The 21,563-nt window shown below is 44.8% G+C and overlaps 1 protein-coding gene across 2 annotated transcripts in view; it reads left to right on the top strand.

Annotated features, from left to right (window-relative positions):
• The window catches only part of LOC138297109 (protein Hook homolog 3), an 803,252-nt gene that overhangs the window by 84,936 nt on the left and 696,753 nt on the right, over nt 1-21,563 (top strand). For both annotated transcript variants that reach the window (XM_069236612.1, XM_069236608.1), the window contains exon 2: nt 12,140-12,225. In XM_069236612.1, the coding sequence (XP_069092713.1) occupies nt 12,140-12,225 (86 nt within the window). The remainder of the gene's footprint in view (nt 1-12,139; nt 12,226-21,563) is intronic.

Genomic DNA, 21,563 nt, shown 5'->3' on the forward strand with positions numbered 1-21,563 from the left:
AGTAATACGATGAAAACTGGCAGCAATGACTTGCATAGACTGGTCATCCCCTAGGGGAGCCAGGAGAACCAGCTTTTGAGCCAGTCCTGCTCAGGGGCACCTCCCTCTTCACTCGTGTCTTTCTGTAGTCGGTGCAATACTTGGATGGTAAGAGTCAGAGTGCCATTGTCCATGTCATTGCCAGGTATGAATGTACAGCAAGGTGCACTGATCTTTGTGCATACTCCGCCCTCCATTGCAGTCATCAAGTCCAACACATGCCGATGTTGCATCACCATGAGGCGGATGGCTCTCAGTTCTTCTTCGATTGCATTATGCTGAGGTCAGTGCTGTTCATCATTTTGACTGTTTCCCATTGGGTTTTTTGCAACCTCCTGATACTTGTGCATCAGTGAACAGTCTGAATTCCTCTGGAATGCCCTTGTACTGAGCCCAGCCAAAAAAAGCAGCAGTTTTTATCTCTCAAGCCTGATGCAACAAAGTCGTCTTCTTCCTTAGCGGGTGTTGGTACAATTCTCTCGTATCTTCCCTGGGGATGACCACGGTTGGGGTGTGCGGTGGCAAGGGAGCAGAGGCCAAGCCTTCCAGGGATGAGCTGAGTATATGCAAACTTAACGCTTTGCCAGTAAGTGTCCATCAGCATGGAGGTACCCCATTGCATGTCTGGAATGTGCAGACTTGTGTCACAGTTTTCACTCATACCCAGTGGAATGGTTCCTTTGCCTCTGAAACATATGGAATATAGTGTGAGTTTCCATGCAATAAAAGTTTGCCCCTTCCCTTCTATCCACTTATACCTATCTCATTGTCCCAATTCTCCTGACAGGGTGTATCTACTCTGTTGTTCATCCCTCCCCTAAGAGACCCATTTCCTTCATATCATTGAGGTGGATGGTCCTTCACTGAAACCCCATGTCTGCAGTCCATTTGTTGTTAACGAAGACAGCCCCAGATAAGCAAAGGGCCACCCTGGGACCACAGATGGAAGCAGGAGTGAAAGTGTTTGTGCACTGGTTAAGTAGTTTTACTACCTCTAAGAACCTCTTCTCTGTAAAATCTTGGGGCCAAGCACTATCCTCCCCTATAGTGCTCTTCCTTTGCATCATATCTAGCTCAGTTTGGATATTGCTAGGCTCGGTGAGAAGGTACAGTGCTGTCTGTTGGTCTTGTAGTGGGTCAGATTTACTACTACACAATGGGCTCTACGCTATTAGGTTGCATTTTTTGGCCCTAATCCTACATAGGTATAGATGGAGAAGGCATTTTGCTTTTTAAGGGGCTACTTCTTGGGATAGGTAAAGCCTGTTTGCGCCTACTGCTTGTGTTATCAGTGAACATACGTTACGTGACCCGGCTGACGTCTGGGAACCCACTGCAGTCATGTGCTGTTACCACGTGTTGTGTAAAAGGGTGCTTTGTAGTGCTTGTGGAATGCTAGTGTTGTGTGCAGTGGAATTATAGGTGACGTGGGCAAGGTCCCTACGCAAGCACTGTGACATTTTCTGAATAGACTTGGCTGTTACTTGGAAATGCATGGATGCAGTAGCACCCCTAGAAGTCAGAGAATATATAAGTGCATAAAAACACTTAACTTGGAAAACATTGTAGGTCTTGAGATGATTACGGCTGAGATGACTGTGGTCTTCTGGTGATGGGAATTTCTTGGTTGTGACAGTTTGGGGGGAAAAAAGTGTTTGGAGCGGTGTGGAGTTCGGGATCCCATTAGGGGTATTGATATGGAAAGATCTTGTAGGGGGTTGTAGCTCTCAATCCTGTTGGGTTATTGGTGCCAGAAAGTGCTTGGAGCAGTTTGTGGCTCTCACTCCTGTTGGGGGTACTGATTGGGCCACTGAGAAAGCGATGTTCTGCTGTAGAGGTGGCGCACTTGGCATCTCGACTGCAGACCTGTTGAATGAGAGGTAGGGTTATTGGTTATTAAGGAAAGAACATTACATCCTTGCATGTCAGCAATTATTCCTTAGGAATTCCTGCATTTTGTGTGATTTTAGTAAGGCATCAGAAGGTGGCCCCACTCAGGACACCTAATTGGGGGGGGGGGGATGGGTTATTTTTTTATGAACGTATTTAATCATTATGGTTTATTGGGCTTCCGCTTCTCCATGCCTGACTAAGTATACGTCTAAGTATGTTTTACAGAGGGATTTTCATGAGCATGTGGGTAATTTTAGTTTTTAACTGGTGCTCTGCCGGCATTGCCAGCCCTCCAGTAGCCTAGTGTGTGCATGGGGGTGCCATCGGTCTGGACTGTATTTTCGACCTACACATGCACAGGGGCTTTATATAGAGTGGGTATGTTTCAGTGAACGTTGTTCAGTGATCGCAATGTGCCCTGATGTCACATGTGTATCCCTCTAATCTATATTAGTATGTGTAACGTGACCCTCCCAAGTGTTGCCAGGTGCCTTGACAATGCCCTTTTCTAGAGGCTTCTTTTGGGCTAGGTTTTGGGCTTCTTTTATTCTAGCTTTGGGTGCTTCCTTAGACCTTTGCATGATCTGTTATCTTAATTGTTGTGAACTGAGAGGGTCAGAGAGTTGTTTCTGTCCCTGATTTGCGGGGTTCAAAATTGGGGTTGTTGCTCCCTTCAGTCTGTGTATGCGAGGCCTTGCATGTTAATTGATTGCTAGGCCTGATTGGAGGGTGGGCCGAGCATATCTCTGTGTTCCACTCTGCTCAAAGCTATGATGGGCCCGTCGTACTCCCTTTTCCCGGTAGCCTCCACACCCGTGTACCATATTTTATTTGGACCTGCAGCTCCCGACTTTTACTTGGAAAGCTTTGAGGGAAAGAAGGAGGCAAAAAATTGCTGTATGGAGAGTCTGGCGCAAGGCTATGAATTCGTAAAAATTTTCCCGAAATATGGGAATGGACAAGCATGGTTGGATGTTCTGGTGAACCCCCTGTAATGACTCGGCGCCATGCCTTGCTTCGCAATCTGCCGGAACCCGTGCATGTACTATGGAGGTTATAGGGTCTTTGCTATCACAGCTGTACAGAAAGGCTGGCTCTGGACACTATAGGACGGTTTTGTTTTGAAACGAAAAGGGGGCCTCCATTTGGCTTGAGGCCATTAACTATCTGTGGGATCTATTGCTGCTAGGACTATACACCAAAAGAAACTCTTGGTGCTGGCTGGATGCCCAAAAACAGTGACCTTCTGACTTGCTAATTGAAACCTGTCCCATTTGACTGATGGATGCAGGAACCTGGGTGCATGCTTTCAAACAGTGGACGGGAAGCTATCCTGCCAACCTTGTTAGACTGCCCTCACTGTGGGGTGTGGCTGACAAGTCCTACCCTTGGGGAACAGCAGCAGAATGTGGCCTAGGTTCCTGCAGACACCCTTAATGGCAGATTCTAGTGAGGATACCCGATTGACAGCTACACAACAACCCTGAGCTTCCCGAATGAAAGTTAAGGTTGAAATCTCTATTGTTGTCTCGTTGGTCTTTCTCTTCAGTTTTAGTACAGTTAATTTTATGGTGTGCACAAAATGGATGGTTTGCATTGGGGAATTTAAGCTTTTCTGCGCAATTGGGTTCTGCATCTGTGCGTAGGCATTGCTTCTCCAAACAGTTACCTCTCCCTGCAACGGTTGTGGACCCAGTCCTTGTTGGTTTTGTGTTTCCTGTCTGTGGTTGTTGATGCCAGGGTTTGGTCCAACTATCTGACCCCTGTTGCTGTGATGTGGCAGTGGACTGACTTCCTTGCAGCTGAATATAATATGTTGTCAGGCCATGTGGCCCATTCTATGTCAATAGTGACTTTCTGTGGTGTCTGGCTGCTGCCAACCTCCATGGTTTCTATTGTTATAGCTGTATTGAAACCCTGTGGGGTTTTGCGGTGGAGCTCCCTTCAGGATTGATGACATCTGTACGCTTGCTGCCAAAGTGGCCCCCTCGAGAGCACTCTTTCTCGATTTGTGTTCGACCAACTTAGTGTTGTCTCTTTGGGCTTGCTCCTGTTTTTCCCTGTCCCTTTCCTATTTCCCTTTTTGAAAATGCAATATGTGCGCTTGTATCTCCCCTCCAGGGGTTGGTGTCTAGCCCTACTACACTGTCCAAGCCTTGTTGCATTCTGGTGGGCAGCCCTTTTTTGAGGATATTGTAAAAGAATACCACCTAAGGGCCTGTATTGGTCCATGCTGTCTAGAAAATTGGCTGTGGTCTCCCCAGATTTCATGGTTTCTGCCACCAACCATCCTACATCTGGGCAATCAGGGAACATTTCCCCCAGGGTCATCCATATTTGGTGCCTATATAAATTGAATGCGGCCCAGTCATGCTCTGTGTTTGGCAGCTTGATTGCTGGTATGCAAGCTCAGGTGAACACCATGTTCGTCTGTTCTCAGATAATGCCACTTAATAGACTTATAACATGGCTAAGGTTATCCCTACGGTGTTCTTCTCAAAGCATGAGAAATGTCCACGCCTCATCCAACAGCGACAGCAGTTTGGCTCTTAGCCCTGCCTTGTCAGTCTGAGCTCATGGCACACAGATGGTCCCCGACTCAGGACAGGGGGTGGGGGAGCTGGGCTTCAGGAACCACTTAGGCACCAGGGATTGGGGGGGGGGGGGTGTTTTGTTTAGTGGGGTAGCCCCTTGGTCAAGTATCGCTCCCCATGGGGGCACATTACTGTTGACCATATCTGCCCTCCAGGGCCTAATTTTGGAAGGCTCATCTGCCCCCCAGGGGGCAGAAAGCCCACTGTAGCCCAGGGAAGATTTTGTTTTCAAAATAATAGAGTGGGGGTATGGCCATACTCCCAACCCATATAAATGGGGCCAAACTTGTTCTCCCCGCCAGTGGGCAGATTGGGCAGTTAGCCCCAATCCACACCCCTGGGGGTGGGGTGGTGTGGGGTGGTGTGGGGTGGGGGTGAGCGCAGAAAGTCTAGATGCCAGGGAATGAAAAGAAAATAGCAAGGTAGTGGCTACCAACCAGTATGGGCATGGTTTTGGGGGAATGCTGGGTGGGAGGAAATGTTTGGCTCCTCTCAGATTCCAGAACTTTCTGTCACCGAAATGTGAGGAAAAAGTTTTTTGTTTTTTTGTTGCCACATTTGAGGTTTGCAAAGGATTCTGGGTAACAGAACCTGGTGAGAGCCTCACAAGTCACCCCATCTTGGATTCCCCTAGGTGTCTAGTTTTCTAAAATGGAAAGGTTTGGTAAGTTTCAATAGGTGCTGGCTGAACTAGAGATCAAAATCCACAGCTAGGCACTTTCCAAAAAACGCATCAGTTTTCAATGTAAAAATGTGTTGTGTTCATGTTGCGTTTCCTGTTGTGGGCGTTAGGCCTACCCACGCAAGTAAGGTACCATTTTTATGGGGAGATTTGGGGAAACACAGCATAGCAGGACACATGTTATTGCCCCTTGTCTTTCTCTACATTTTTTTCTTCCAAATGTGAGACAGTGTGTAAAAAAAAAATGTCTATTTGAGAAATGCCCTGTAATTCACATGCTAGTATGAGCACCCCGGAATTCAGAGATGTGCAAATAACCACTACTTCTAAACACCTTACCTTGTGCCCATTTTGGAAATACAAAGGTTTTCTTGATACCTATTTTTCACTTTTTATATTTCACCAAATTAATTGCTGTATACCCGGTATAGAATGAAAACCCATTGCAAGGTGCAGCTCATTTATTGGCTCTGGATACCTAGTGTTCTTGATAACCCTACAAGCCCTATATATCCCCGCAACCAGAGGAGTCCAGCAGACGTAACGATATATTGCTTTCACAAATATGACATTGCAGGAAAAAGTTAGAGTAAAATGTGGAGAAGAATGGTTGTTTTTTAAGCTCAATTCAGTACTTTTTAATTTCAGCTGTTATTTTCTGTAGGAAAAGCTTATAGGATCCACACACATGACCCCTTGCTAAATTCAAAATATTGTCTACTTTTTAGAAATGTTTAGCTCTCCGGTATCCAGCATTGGTTTCAGACCCATTTCTCTCACTAACTGAAAGCAGGCTAAAAGCACAAAAATAGTAAAAATGGGGTATGTCACAGTAAAAATGTGTTCAAAAAATAGTTTTTCTGATTCAAGTCTGCCTGTTCCTGAATGCTGGGGAGATCGTGATTTTAGCACCTCAAACCCTTTGTTGATGCCATTTCAGGGAAAAAATCACAAGCCTTCTTCTGCAGCCCGAAATTTTCGCTGTATTTTGGCCAATTTCTTGGTCCCATTCAGGGGAACCCACAAACTCTGGGTACCTCTAGAATCCCTAGGATGTTGGAAAAAGAGGGTGCAAATTTGGCATGTGTAGTTGATGTGAACAAAACGTTATGAGGGCCTAAGCGCGAACTGCCCCAAATAGCCAAAAAATGACCTGGCACCTGAGGGAGGAAAGGGCCTGGCAGCGAAGGGGTTAAAAAAACAAATGACAAGAGGTGTTTGACAAAACAAGAACAGTTAGTTTAATTAAACATTGCAGTCGGGAGAGCATTTACATGAATGGGTCTGAGGACTGTCTGTCAGTGTACTTCAGTTTGCATTGAGGTTTTATACATTTCTCTAAGTACCATGAAGTAATTCAAAACATTCCTTTCTAGGTTGAGAATGCAAACAGTTGTCATGGAGTCATAAATAAGCTCTAATAACAAATGCAGGTGGGCCTCGACCTGTGTAGATAAAATGTGGGCCAGCGAGTACATATCCAGATGTCCGGCCTGAAGAGTGCGTTATTGCTGTTTTCTGATAGGCTAAGTGTTCTAACTATATGTGCATCTAACTTTATGATGTTTTTGGTAATGCATGCATCACTATGGCCATGTGTGTTTTTTTGGGCCCAACCCCTGGGATTATTGTGGTGTCCCTGCACCTATCTGTGGGATTTGATCTAAGTTTCCTATTTGTGCAATTGTCTGCCGGCTACGTGTCACCCCACCTGCAACCTGTCAGTCAGTAACCTCAGGCCTAAGGCTTAGAGCCTGCCTGACAACCAATCTGGTTGTCAGTGTTGCCGGAGAGTTCAGGAAAGGGAAATCTAATAATGGTGAATCAGCTTTGTTCATGTATATGAATGTATTGTGTGCATCGGCATTGATTACTCCAATATAAACATAACATACAAGTCTATCCACAACAAGTGTCCAGTAAGCATACACCACGGGCACCCTCAAGGCACATACATACGGTCTGCCCCTACAAAACCACAGCAGGGGCAGGTTGAAGCTCAATCTAGATATACGTGTCTCTGCACCAAGGGAGTCACGTAAATGCAGTGAAGGAAGTTAAAACGGATGTGCTTAAACCATGCATTACTGGAGACTTTTAGTCAAAGTGTAGATTCTGATGGATACATCTACCTGTGGATTCCTCACCTTTTGAATTCTCCCAATGCACTAGCATTTGACAGAAATGTCTTTCTAGCTCTCCACGTCGACAAGGACGTCACAATAGCAAGTCTCTGCACGCGGCTCCGTCTGACATCATCCAAGCTATAAGCAGTCCTCGCCAGTGTGCTGACGTAAGTTCCCTTTTTTACACACCTTCGAAGCTAATGGTTTTTCTACCGCTCCTGTTAGCTACATTGTTTCGAGGTGGTTTTCTTCATTGGAGATTCGTTGGGTTACAGTGTCACTGCCAAACAAGTTGAGGTTTAAGCTGTGTAAAGAGTGTAGAGGTCATGTGTTAGTCACTGTTACTCACGAAGATTGCCTTTGGTGTCTCAGTTCTGATCACAACATTGCAGGTTGTCCTTCGTGCCAGAAGATGAACCCAGAGGCTTTGAAGGAAAGAGAAGCCAATCTGTTACTTTCGAAAGCCAAAAAAGAGAAACGTGGTTGTAGGAGATCGAGTCATCGAGAAGAGTCCTTGTCGCATAAGAAGCGTTGTCGTCATAGCTCCCGGTGTCGTTCTTCTCATGATGAAAGTCCCATCTCCGGCTCCTAAGACTCAGCATCGGTCGACTTGGGAGATTAGTCTTACCTTGTCTCCTCCTTAACCGAAGTCGCTTGAAGTGTCGTTAGTGCTGTCTTTGGTGGAGATTTTGGTGTCGCCAACTAGTCCTGCACAGTTCTCTCCTGTTACTCCAACGGATCAGGAGATTGAAAATACAGAGTCAAATCGACCTTCGCCTCGGCAGGAGTATCCAAGTTTTCCCATTCTGGGGACGGACCGGTCTGCATTTTTAAATGCTATGTTTAGCATTTTAAATAGAGTTTTGGCCTCTGCTGGTGCGCCTTCATGCCACACAGGACCTTTGGCATTTAATCTTGGAGGCCTCTCGGTGTCATATAAACATGCTCCTTTCTTGCCTTTGATACCATCGGTTCCAAAGACAGGTGTCGGATAGCTTTTGTCTGGCCTCGAGTCGCTCCACTCAAAGTGACATCCTGGCTCCGTCGCCGACATCAGCACATGCTTTATTGACGCCAAGACTGGAATCTAGACTGAGGTCTGTAAGAGCAGCCTTGAGGCTCTTATAAGAGGATACGTTTCTTTACTTTCTCAAGGTATTGATGAGGCACTCCTCTGGAGTGGGAGTTGTCATCGCCTGGTGGTATTCCTCCTCCAGAAGTTACTGGTTACCATGGGGTGATAAGGAAAGAGCTGAATTTTTGAATCGAAGGTAAAAACAAACATTCTAATTGAAGTGCTTAACACCTTTTCTCCTACCTCGAAGCCCGTGCTTCCTTTTAATGATCCTTTGACTGAGCCAGTCCTGGACCTGTGGCACAAACCAGTCATCATTACTCCGGCTGTGTCCAAGGTGATTGCCAGAAGATGTAAAGCTGCGAGAGGTGACCCGCAATTTCTAACTCTGCATCCTTCACCTGAGAGTCTGGTGGTCTGGGCTTCTTGCTCTTCAAAGGGAGCTCCTGGTTCCTTCCCTACAACTCTGGCGGATCGGGAATCTAAACGCATGGAGTAATCTGCGAAGAAGATCTTCTCCTCATGTAGTATGGCATTAAAGTCGGTTAATGCTACATTTGTGTTGGGCAGGTATACCCATGCACTAATAGACTCGGCAAGGGAGGTTGTTCCTAATCTGCCACAGGAGAGGCAGGAACATTTTCAGGATTTGTTGTATGATAGTCAAGTAGCAGCTGGACAGGTTATTCAATCTCGCCTAGATACAGCTAATTCTGTTGCCAGAGCCATGGTAACATCAGAGGCCAATAGAAGGCATGCATCACTTAGAGGTTCGGGGTTTTCCCAGGATGTGCAGTCCACCTTGATGGACCTCTTTTTGATGGGTCCAAATTGTTTGGAGAAAAAGCTGACTCTGCACTTGAAATGTTTAAAGACAACAAAGCCACTGCTAAGTCTTTAGGTCTTCAATCGATTTCATCAAGCTAAAGACCTTTCCATAGGTTTAGGGGGTTTGGCCGTAGCTCCTCCTTTTATGGGAGGCAACAGTTCGAGTCAACAGCCTGCCAACCCCCTCTGCAGCTCCTTCAGAGGTCGTGGAAGACATAGATCGTGTGGTGTCACTCAGCAGCCTTCCTCCTCCTCTTCATCCTCTGCTGGAAACCAGTCAGGGAAGCAGCCATAGTCCTCTCCCCTTTCAGCAGCATGTGTTACCCGTAGGAGGAAGGTTGGTTCATTTTCTCCAAGAATGAGAGTTGATAACATCAGACTCATCGGTGCTGAGCATTGTAGGAAATGATTATGACCTTCCCTTTTGGGAGTTTTCCCACTCCTTTCCCTCCCCAACATTCTTTTTGCTCAGAAGAGTAGCTACTGTTGCTTTAAAAACAAGGTGCAAAATCTACTGTTAAAGGGTGCAGTGGAGTTGGTTCCTGAACAGGAAAAGGGTTAGGGATGTTATTGAAGGTATTTCTTTATTTCCAAGAAAGATGGTCGTTTGAGTCCAATTCTGGACTTGAGGATTTTGAATTGGTTCCTCAAACAGGGAAATTAAAAATGCTGACCCTGGCACATGTGCTTCCTGTGCTGGACAAAGAAGACTGGATGGTTTCTATTGACTTGCAGGGTGTGTATTTTCACATCCCCATTCTAAAGTCGCACAGGAAGTATCTCCGTTTCATGGTGGGGTCGCAGCACTACCAGTTTGCGGTCCTTCCTTATGGTCTTACTTCCGCACCTCGAGTTTTCACAAAGGTGATGGCAGTGGTGGCAGTGCATCTAAGAAAGAAGGGACTATCTGTATTCCCTTTCCTGGACGATTGGCTGATCAAAGCCAAGTCCCCAGAATTAGTGCTGTACCATTTGCAGGTGACAACCCAGTTGTTGTTCAACCTTGGCTTTTAATTGAATGTTCCCAAATCTCACCTGAATCCCTCGAAGTGCCTCCTGTTCCTAGGGGCGGTACTGGACACATCATAGAATCTTGCTTACCCACCTTATCAGAGGACTCTGGACATTCAGGCTATGATTTCAGTGTTTCAAAATGGAGTGGTTGTTCCAGTTTTAAAGGTCCTATGCCTGCTCCATCGGTTCGCTTCCTGTATTCTGTTGGTCACTCACGCATGTTGGCACATGAGGGCTCTCCAGTGGTGCCTCTGCAAGCAGTTGTTTCAACACATTGATCCTTTAAAAGTCCATTTGCCAAATGTGTTACAATTTGCTCTTTCTTTGGTGCAACAAGGTTGCGCAGTTGCGACAGTGAAGGATTACCTATCTTCACTGTCAGCTTTTATTTGTTTACCTGATCAACCTTCTTTGTTTAAGTCCCCTATAGTATTAAGGTTTCTCAAGGGTTTGGCTAATAGGCTTCCTCCCACTTCATTCATAATGCCTCTGTGGGATTTAAATTTAGTCTTGCCATTTTTGATGGGTTTACCGTTTGAACCATTGCATAGTTGCCCGTTGAGGCTCCTTACATTTAAAACTGTTTTTCTAATAGCTATCAGATAAGCTAGGCGTGTTACCGAGCTTCAAGCTCTTGGTGTTAAACCCCCTTTTATTACCTTCCATGCTAAGAAGGTGGTTTTGAGAACCTGGGTGGCTTTCCTACCTAAGGTAGTGACACCTTTTCATTTAGGGCAGTCTGTCACCCTTCCATCCTTTTACCCTCTTCCCCATTCATCAAAGGAGGAGGAAAGGCTACATTGTCTGGATCTGAAGAGGGCCCTGAGCTTTTTTTGTGGGAAAGATGAAGGACTTCAGATCAGATGATCAGCTCTTCATTGGCTAAGTGAGCAAGATGAAGGGCAAAGCTGTCCAATAGAGAACACTTTCAAGGTGGGTCATTCTTTGCATAAAAATGTTATTCGCTGGCAAAGAAGGATCCTCCTGAGGGCATTCAAGCTCATTTGACCAGAGCTAAGTCTGACAATTCTGCTCTGGCTGGAGATGTGCCTGTTGTTAACATTTGTAAGGCAGCAAAACATTATTGTTTAGACTTGGAAGTGAGGAGAAATGGTAATTTTGCCCGTTCTGTGTTGCAGGACTTCTTTGTTTAACCAGACAGGCAACCACCTCAGAGTGCAGGACAGCTTTGGGATTCTATTCAAAAGGCGAGGAATCCACAGGTAGATGTATCCATCAGAAGAACAAGTTACTTACCTTCGGTAACGCTTTTTCTGGTGGATACAGTATCTACCTGTACCCTCACGGATGTGAGGATGTTAAAGTGTAAGGATTAAGGTTTTGGAAAACATGTTCTGGACAGAACGATGTGTATCATATATAATGGCTAGTTCTTTAATTGTTTTCATTTGTTTGCAAAGAAACTATAAAAACTATCTACACTCATCATAAATATTAAAAAACATAGAAAATAATTTTGAAGAAAGTGGGCTCTTGTTGGGGGTTATTCATGTACGTTAATACGGTACCAATAAAAACAGCCAACTCATACCTGTATCAGGTGACTAATAGAATGCTAGTCCCAATCAAAAGTAATTGAAACGCACATATTTTCTTGCATAAACGAAAATCTGGAACGATATTCCAATAAATGTGATCATTGTTTGCCATATTAGTGACTAAACCATCAACATGTTTTCATTTATCCATGTTTGTTTTTGGAAGAATCTTCTGAATTTTGATACTTATTTGCTTGGATTTCAACAAACGTGTTTTTACTTTGAGCTCTAGCTTTTTCTTTGTAAGTAAAAGTCGAGGCATGGCAATTAGTCACTAAGGAAAAAAGGCTTCGAAGACAACCATATCAATTTGTTCTCTCTTTCACCAGATTCAAACATTTAACATTGACTCGCCATGCAAGACAATAGAAGATTTAACAAGTGGGGTTGTGATGGCCCAGGTGCTTCAAAAGATGTAAGTATTGTAGTTTTTGTTACAAAAACAAATTGTGAAAAAAAAAACTATTGAACATCAAGTACACTGGAGAAAACTTAAGGGTTTGGTTTGATGTCCAGGTCTTGCTCCAGATAATAAACAAAATCCTATACCTTTGTGATCTTCTCCCATTTGCCAGCATCATGCATCTTACCTAGACGTTGTCCCAAAACATTTCTTTATGACAAAGCCATCTCATTTAGTTCCTGTTTACCCTGTACTCTGCTGGTGTACAGCAAAGGCAGTTTTACCTGCGACCTTTTGTTAATTGAAATTGTAGTGTTCCAAGTTACTTGCTTTGTAGATTGAATCCTAATTTCCAATTTGTGTGTTGGTGGATTTTTTTAAGCAGTAATTAACAATACTAGAAAAGCGGCAGAAGTTCTTATTGTAAGTGCATTCTTAGCAGTAGCACAACACTCCTTGAGTTTGAGGCTATATTCCAATACCATTCACATTCATAGACCATTGTTACAGATTAATACTTGCATAACCAACATGCAGCTCTCTTGAGTCCAGCATTAAACTACTGGACAAACAGTCTTGGAACATTTGTGAAATTGTTCTTTCATTAAATACTGCAGCATCATATCACGCTGACAGCCATGTTTATATATTAGTTTATCTGAGGACTTTACAATTTTATATATGTTCATTGAAGCTGCTGTCTTCATAGTTGTTGCAGTGGCTTTACGTAAAATTACCTTCTTCAGAAAACCTGCAACAATGTCTGTAGCCCTGTCAAAGACGAGCATATTGTTTGCTGTTACATTCGAATCAAGTCTTAGTAATTTTAAATAGCCCCACTTAACACCCCGTACTGGAAGTTAGTGAACGTCAAACAGCAATGCAATAATTTACAAATGTTTTGAGCTAGTAGTATCTTGCTTACCGCTTATAAATAAAATATGAAAACTACATTACATTCTCGATTTACTTATTCTTTCTTTTCAATAGAGAAAGTAATGTGCTCTGTCATGAAAAAAGTACTCAGTCTTTAATACATGAATACCTTTGGTATGTATTCATACCAGCTGGGACGGTAGATTCTCTTCTTATTTAAATCTTGACTCTTCTTTCTTCACAGCTCAGCCCATGCAAATAATGCACTAGAGACAAACCCCGTTTAGGCTGTCACTCATATTATTTATGCAGTTTGCTATAAGTCCGTGCTAATGATAAGTCAGGGTTTATGAGAAACCTATGAGCTATTGTCTCTGCAAAAAGAAACTTATATAACATTTTCCCATTAATTGAATCGCCAATGTCTGAGCTCAAGTCCCGATGATTTTGGTTAACAGCGAACTTGACCACACCAAGATTCAAATTGACTTCATCTTTGCATCAGTACGTGACTGAAGAAATGTGACTGGGGGGTTCCTCTTCCATCAGAGACTGCCAGCTCAAATTGCTTTATTTTTCCATCTTGATCAATGCTCCTCAATATGCCCGTGTACATCGTTTTTCTGTGTATGTTAATGTTACCAGGAACCATAGTAGTTAAAGGGAAAACATTTCTCTTGTTTCACTGTTTAATTTTGTACTACAACTGCATGTCACGTGCATTCAACCTATCGCAGAGCCAACTAAAGGTACCAAGTCTTGGACCCTGCAAGACAAGACAGCCGCATAATTATGATCCCTTTACAAATTCTTGTTTGCGCAGGAATCACAATTACAAGTGGTGCAAAGTTTTTATTGTACCTGGCAATTCCTGGGTACGGCATTCTAACACCTTAGTTGAATTTTGTCAAGTGAAACCTGTATCACGTTATCCAAGGGGGGGGGAGGCCCTGTAAAGCACAGAGATGCAGATTTTGGTGAAGAACGCATCAAAATTGGCATGATATGCCCATTTCTGGCATTAACAGTATTGGATGGACACGGTTGTAAATAAAAGCACCTACAACCCAACCAGACGTGTACGTAAACACTTCGGTAAGCTCATTATATGCTACCACCTCCTTTGGATAACTTTATCTCCATGAATAAGATCTCTAAAGCAACTTCTGTGATCAAAAAGGGTAATTTGCAAAGGAAGAAAAGTCCTAACCTCTTCCTTTTAGCCTGAGTTAATGTGTCCTGGACATTAAATCCTCTAAAAAGAATCCAAGCCGTTTTCAAATATGGGCCCTTGGTCTGCCACCAGCACTCAGCTTCTTTTTCTGCATCATTGCATCTGATTCTAGTTGTACCTGCTTCGGTTTGTGAAGAAACTATATAGTCTTAAAGTTGTAGAGTAAGAGTTTTACTCACAGGTGTACATATGGAGGGCCCTGGCCTTTGTTTCTGTGTCTAATGGAAGAAAATAATACATCATGTCTTTTTTAAATATCATCAGACACATCTGAATCTGTACAATAGTAGTGCTGTCCTTTGCATACCGCAGCTTTGTTCTGGATTAAGTTGCACCGTAGCTTTAACTCTCTTCTTCGCATTCCAGTTCTGTACAGGTAAGCATCATAGTCTTGTTTTGAGAGTCCCAACATCACTTGATACCATGCTGAAAGTCGCATCCTTGCAAATGTGATAAAAGGCTATATCAAGGGCTGAGTGTACACAAAGTGCTTGCCAATAATAAAACTACTTGAGCCGATAGCACTCGGCAAGTAACATTCAGTGTCTTTCTTTGCTACAGCAGTTATAGAAGGCTTCTTGCTTTTTTCATTCTTCATGACTCTTCATGCAAACATCTCAATCTGTTGACAAGATATTTTCTTAAGTCTAGTGCTTCCTTATTATAGTATTGTTGCTGATATGTTTTAATCCCTTCTAGCTTTAGTTGTGCCCAAGAAATGACTGTGCACACCTCTTTCATGACACCCCTCTTCTCATATTTCAGTATGCACACTGAGTCTGCCATTTTAGATTCTAGACTGTTTTTAGTACCCTCGTCAGATGCATCTGCTTCTTCGGTGTTGTTTACCAGCTGTGGAGGCCTGCACTGCCAACACTTGTATTCGTTTCTCACTGTGCCCTGTGGACAAACCAGCACCTTGACATACTGATTCTTCTCTTTCCATTTCCTTTCTGGACCAGTTAATTGGCTTTCCCGCATGTAGTAGAGAAATGAACCAGAGTGGGCTGGTCCACCATGTCAGAAGCAGTGAAGAAATCAGAACAGCAGTGTCACCGTACTACCTTGGTCTGCTATCTACAGTACCTTGGAGCGGATATTCCATAAGAAAGGTTTCTGTTACATTGCACTTCCAAAACTCAAATTTTTAGAATTTAAAATATGATGGAGTTTAAACTGGGTTTTAAATATTTAGGCAACTTTACCTTTTAACGAAATTTACAAAAAACAATAAAACGCTTTATATAGTAAGATAAAACATCACTGTTAAAATGAATTGATATTGAGAATTCATAATTCGTATAAAATGTTACATTAATAAAATAGTTGGGTGCCCACCTTTTTGAAAGCCCTCGTCATAACCATTAAAATTCATTTGTTGGTAACTGCTAGGTTTTTTGTGTACAAGGGTTCTTTACTCACCAAATACTTTTTATTAGGAATCTAATGCAGGTCCTTTCCCCAGTAAGGCATTATTAATGGCGCTTATGAAAAGTGGAAATTGATTGTGGAATTTTCAGACAAACTTCTAGGTACTGGAGTCCTCACATGAGATGGGTAACTTAATTGCCTATGGCACATACACACATCGTAAAAGATCAGTTAAAATACAAATTCCTGGTGAGGCAGTCATTTACAAAGCAGTCATTCTGGCGCCGACTGCCAGCCTTTTGGCTTTATGAATGCTTGTTTTGTTTCGCCATGGCTTGTATAAAACTTTGTGGGAGCTTCAGAGGCCTTGCCAATATATATTTTTTAAAACCTTTATTTATGCATTTAAAAAACAGTTATAACAGTACGTGCATGATAGCAAGTGCAAGTATCATATCAACCCCTCCCCCTGCACACCACAGAAAGCACCAGGAGCATCACAGAGGAGGAATTCATTATATTTAGCAAATCGGCATAAGGATCATAGCCGATCATAACCAGAACACATCCCACCTGGCATGTCAACTTACTTATAAACACCCTGTACATATTTGTAGGAGGCTGGCCTGGTTTGTAGGGGGTACCAATGGTACTTAAACCTTGTGCCAGGTCCAGTTATCCCTTATTAGTAGAAGAGAGGTGTTTCTAGCAGCTTAGGCTGATCGAAGATAGCTATGGCAAAGCAGCTTAGGCTGAACTAGGAGACATGTAAAGCTCCTACTATACCACCTATATCACATGCACAATATCATAAGAAAACACATTACACAGAGTTACTAAAAATAAAGGTACTTTATTTTTATGACAATATGCCACAAGTACGGTGAGTACCCTCAGTAAGAAGGTAAGTAATATACCCAAGTTATATGTACACAAACCAAAGTCAGGTAAGTAAGAGCAAGAAAAGTAATGCAAACAGTGTAGAATTTCAATAGGTTGCAATAAGTAAGCATAGGTATTGGGCAACACAAACCATATATTGCTGGAACTGTAAGAAAACAGTCAGGGTGTCCAAGATACCCCACCCCAAGACCCTGAAAAGTAGGAGTAAATTACACCTACTACCCCAAAAGAGCACAATAGTCGTGATAGGGGGATTCTGCAAGAAAAACAAACACCAGCAGTGCACTGACCACAGATTTCCGGACCTGAGGACCTGCAAGGCAAGGGGACCAAGTCCAATAGTCGCGGCAGTGTCCCGGGGGGCAGGAGCCCAGGAAACTCCGGATGAAGGTGCAAGGAAGCTGCCTCCGGATGGAAGAAGCTTGGAGTTTTGTAAGAAAAAAGCGGACTAGGAACTTCTCCTTTGGAAGACAGTTGTCCCACGTCGCGATGAAGCTTGCAGAGGTGTTCCCACGCAGAAATACAGAAAACAAGCCTTTCTAGCTGCAAGGGCCGCGGTACAGGTTTTTGGGTGCTGCTAAGGACCAGGATGTCACCTTTTGGAGGAGGAGACAGAGGGGGCGCTCAGCAACTCAGAGAGCCCTCACAACAGCAGGCAGCACCTGCAGAAGCACCCCAACAGGCACTTAGAAGAAGAGTGAACCGGAGTCCACGCGAAGTTACAAAAGAGGGTCCCACGACGTCGTAGGCCAACTCAGAGGGTTGTGCACTGCAGGACGGAGTGCTGGGGACCCAGGCTAGGCTGTGCACGAAGGAAATCCTGGAAGAGTGCACAGAAGCCAGAGCAGCTGCAAATCACGCAGTACACAGCTTTGCAGTCTAGCGTGGGGAGGCAAGGACTTAACTCCACCAAACTTGGACTGAAGAGTCACTGGACTGTGGGAGTCACTTGGACAGAGTTGCTGTGTTCAAGGGACCACGCTCGTCAGGATGAGAGGGGACCAAGAGGACCGGTGATGCAGTCTTTTGGTGCCTGCGTTAGCAGGGGGAAGATTCCGTCGACCCACGGGAGATTTCTTCGGAGCTTCTGGTGCAGGGTGAAGGCAGGCTACCCCCAGAGCAAGCACCACCTGGAAACAGTCGAGCAAGCCGGCAGGATGGGGCGCTACAATGTTGCTGGTAGTCGTCTTGATACTTTGTTGCGGTTTTGCAGGCGTCCTGGAGCAGTCAGCGGTCAATTCTTGGTAGAAGGCGAAGAGGGAGATGCAGAGGAACTCTGGTGAGCCCTTGCGTTCGTTATCTGAAGAATACCCCAGAGGAGAGACCCTAAATAGCCAGAAAAGGAGGTTTGCCTACCAAGAAAGGAGGATTGGCTACCAAGAAAGGTAAGAGCCTATCAGAGGGGGTCTCTGACGTCACTTGCTGACACTAGCTACTCAGAGCAGTCCAGTGTGCCCCCAACTCCTCTGTTTCCAAGACGGCAGAGGTCTGGGACACACTGGAGGAGCTCTGGGCACTTCCCCTGGGAGGTACTGGTCAGGGGAGTGGTCACTCCCCTTTCCTTTGTCCAGTTTCGCACCAGAGCAGGGTTGGGGGATCCCTGAACCGGTGTAGACTGGCTTATGCAGAGATGGTATTGGGGTGACAATTCCATGATCTTAGACATGTTACATGGCCATGTTCGGAGTTACCATTGTGATGCTATACATAGGTAGTGACCTATGATTAGTGCACGCGTGTAATGGTGTCCCCGCACTCACAAAGTCTGGGGAATTAGCCCTGAACAATGTGGGGGCACCTTGGCTAGTGCCAGGGTTCCCACACACGAAGTAACTTGGCACCCAACCTTCACCAGGTGAAGTTTAGACATATAGGTGACTTATAAGTTACTTATGTGCAGTGAAAAATGGCTGTGGAATAACGTGGACGTTATTTCACTCAGACTGCAGTGGGAGGCCTGTGTAAGAATTGTCAGAGCTCCCTATGGGTGGCAAAAGAAATGCTGCAGCCCATAGGGATCTCCTGGAACCCCAATAACCTGGGTACATAAGTACCATTTACAAGGTAATTATATGGGTGTACCGGTGTGCCAATGAGAATTGGTAAATTTTGTCACTAGCCTGCAGTGACAAATTTAGAAAGCAGAGAGAGCATAAACACTGAGGTTCTGGTTAGCAGAGCATCAGTGATACAGTTAGGCACCACACAGGGAACACATATAGGCCACAAACTTATGAGCACTGGGGTCCTGGCTAGCAGGATCCCAGTGACACATAACAAACACACTGACAACATAGGGTTTTCACTATGAGCACTGGGCCTTGGCTCGCAGGATCCCAGTAAAACAGTGAAAACACCCTGCCATATACTCACAAACAGGCCAAAAGTAGGGGGTAACAAGGCCACAAAGAGGCTACCCTCCTACAATATTCACATCTCTGGATCTCCTGGCCCTGAGTCCATATCCATATCCAGATCCTTGTGCTCATTGAAAGAGTCTAGCATTGACCACCCCCGCGTGTCGCCAAATCTTCTGCCACCCTGTCATCCGTATGAGTAATTTGCATGTGTTGCTTCTCTGACACTCCCTAAGACATCCTTAAACCACAGGGCCTCACTCAGGATTTGGGTCCCAACCTTGCCAATAGCAATTCTTTGCTTAGCTAGCAGCAGTGCTAATTGCAGGAGCTTGTGCAAGATCTTGCGACCCCTGGGTTTCTCCACCATACCCAATAGACAAGCTCCAGGCATCATGGGGACAGCTATTCCCACTGCTTCCTTGATGTGAGGCACAACCACCTCCCAAAAGTCCTGTGCATTGCCATTCCAGGTGTAGGAACGTGGCACCCTCTTCCCCACAGCATGCACACCCCATTGTCCTGCTAGGGTCCATGTTGGAGAGGAGGGCTAGTGTTATGTATATGCGGTGCAAATCATTAAAGTGAAATAGTTTGAATAGATTATTACAGGACACCTTGTTTACCAGGCCACAGGTGTGATTCTAATGTGAATCTTCTATGACTTCCCTCAGTGTATACAGGCTTTACAAGGTCTGCTGGAACAGTGAGATAAGATGTCTGCCCTCCTCCCCCCATCGGATCAACACATGAGGGTGGCGGTGCCGCCAGATATGTATACCAGAGTTCTTTCACTGTGTTTTCTTATTTGGCAAACTGCAGGAAATGGCCACGTCCCACATTAAAGTGTCTTGTGCCTCCTGAAAAGTGAGGAGGATCTCCCCTAGATATAAATCTCTGTCTAAGAGGCATCCACCTTCTCTCCACCTCTCCATGGACATATCCAGGTAAATAGATCTTAAGGGTTCCAGGTCCCATATGTAGTTCCCTGTCAAAGGGGGCCCTGGGTATCAACTTTTCCACCACTAATTACCACATGTGTGCACTGTCGCACCAGATAAGGCACCAGGTCGTCCGTTCTCCCCCTCCGCATTAAGATGCGCGGATGTGTTAGTCCCATGCATGACCTGCAGGAGCTGTTTCTGCCAGTTGTCATTATGTGTCAGCCACCAGGTGGTGTGCTGCCGATGTACTGCAAAATAATAAGGTTGTATGTCGGGGTCAAGCCTCCCTTCTCCATATCCCTTCTCAGAACAGGTAGAGCCACCCCACTGCGAAATGGGTAAAAGCACATTTTGTACTAGGTATAGACACCGTGGGATGAAGATCATTTTAGCAACAGCAGGGTGTTTTCAGAATTCAACTGACCTAGTTAGACCCTGCACATCCCTATCGACGTTAATACACCAGTGATCAGCCACCATCCTAGTGACCATAATGCCAATATACCAGAAGCTTTCCTGCTCCCACCTGATGTCCAAATTGGGCAGCTGATTCAGGGGTAGGTGCGCTAGTCCCCTGAGAGGATACATCAGTTTATTCCAGATGTTCAGTTCATGCTTAGACCACCCATACTTCCAAAGCTTTCCAGCTTACGTGGGCACTCAGTATGTCTTACCTGTGCCTCACCACCACCACCACCACCACCACCACCACCACCCCCCACCCCCATCTTGAATCCTTAGAATGGGTGGGATTTCCTGCTCACGCTTTAGTTTTTAAGCCAATACATAGTCAGATTTGTCACCTTCCCTGTACAGGCATTGGCGGTATGCTGTTACTGTGTGCTTATCTAGGGTTTCCCACAATTTTTGTAAGTCTTGTTGGGTGCCTAGTACCTCTCACACAGAGCGGCAGAACCTGCTTCATACTTATGAAGATATGCTAAGCCCGTTCACTATTCTCGGTGTCTGCGATAAGTTGTTGCCTAACCTCACACTTCATCCCTATACAGGTCCCTCTATACAGTTTTAAAAGCCTCCCATTCTGTGGCCTAGTTTCCAAGTAGCCCCAGTTAACGTTCAGATGTTGCTGAGGGTCCGTCCCCAGTGTCTCCTGACAAGCCATGCCCGTTAGGAGATCTGGAAGCAAGCGCCAGCGCCACATCGCGCAAGTGGCAACACCCCCCCCCCCCCCAAACTGAGTTGCAGCAACACAGGAGCATAATAATACAGGTACCTCACCAGATTATCAACACTCTGGAATTGCCCCAGATCTATTCCTGCAATAAGGATCCTGTCCAAGTGGCTGTGGGTGTTGTGCATCACAGAATTACATGTGTAGCCATATTTCCGTGGGTAAAGGATGTGTCAACAATCAAGTAACCCCAGATTCTGTGTGACTCGAGCAAGGGACTCTGTCACCTTTGGTTTCGTACCCAGCCGTGGTGGGTGCTGATCCCAAATCCCCTCTAGAACACAATTAAAATCAGCTGCCCATATTAAAATGGAACCCACAATGTCATCAAGTAACCCCTGCATCTTGTAGTAGAACTGTTGGTCATATACATTAGGGCCATCAGTTTTCAAGATAGTGAGATCACTAGCATTCAGTGTGCCCATGTAGGAGTATATGTCGACCCTCCACATCTGCTTCTTTATACACATGCT

Source organism: Pleurodeles waltl, chromosome 1_2 (genome assembly GCF_031143425.1).
Source record: "Pleurodeles waltl isolate 20211129_DDA chromosome 1_2, aPleWal1.hap1.20221129, whole genome shotgun sequence".
Classification (NCBI taxonomy): Eukaryota; Metazoa; Chordata; class Amphibia; order Caudata; family Salamandridae; genus Pleurodeles; species Pleurodeles waltl.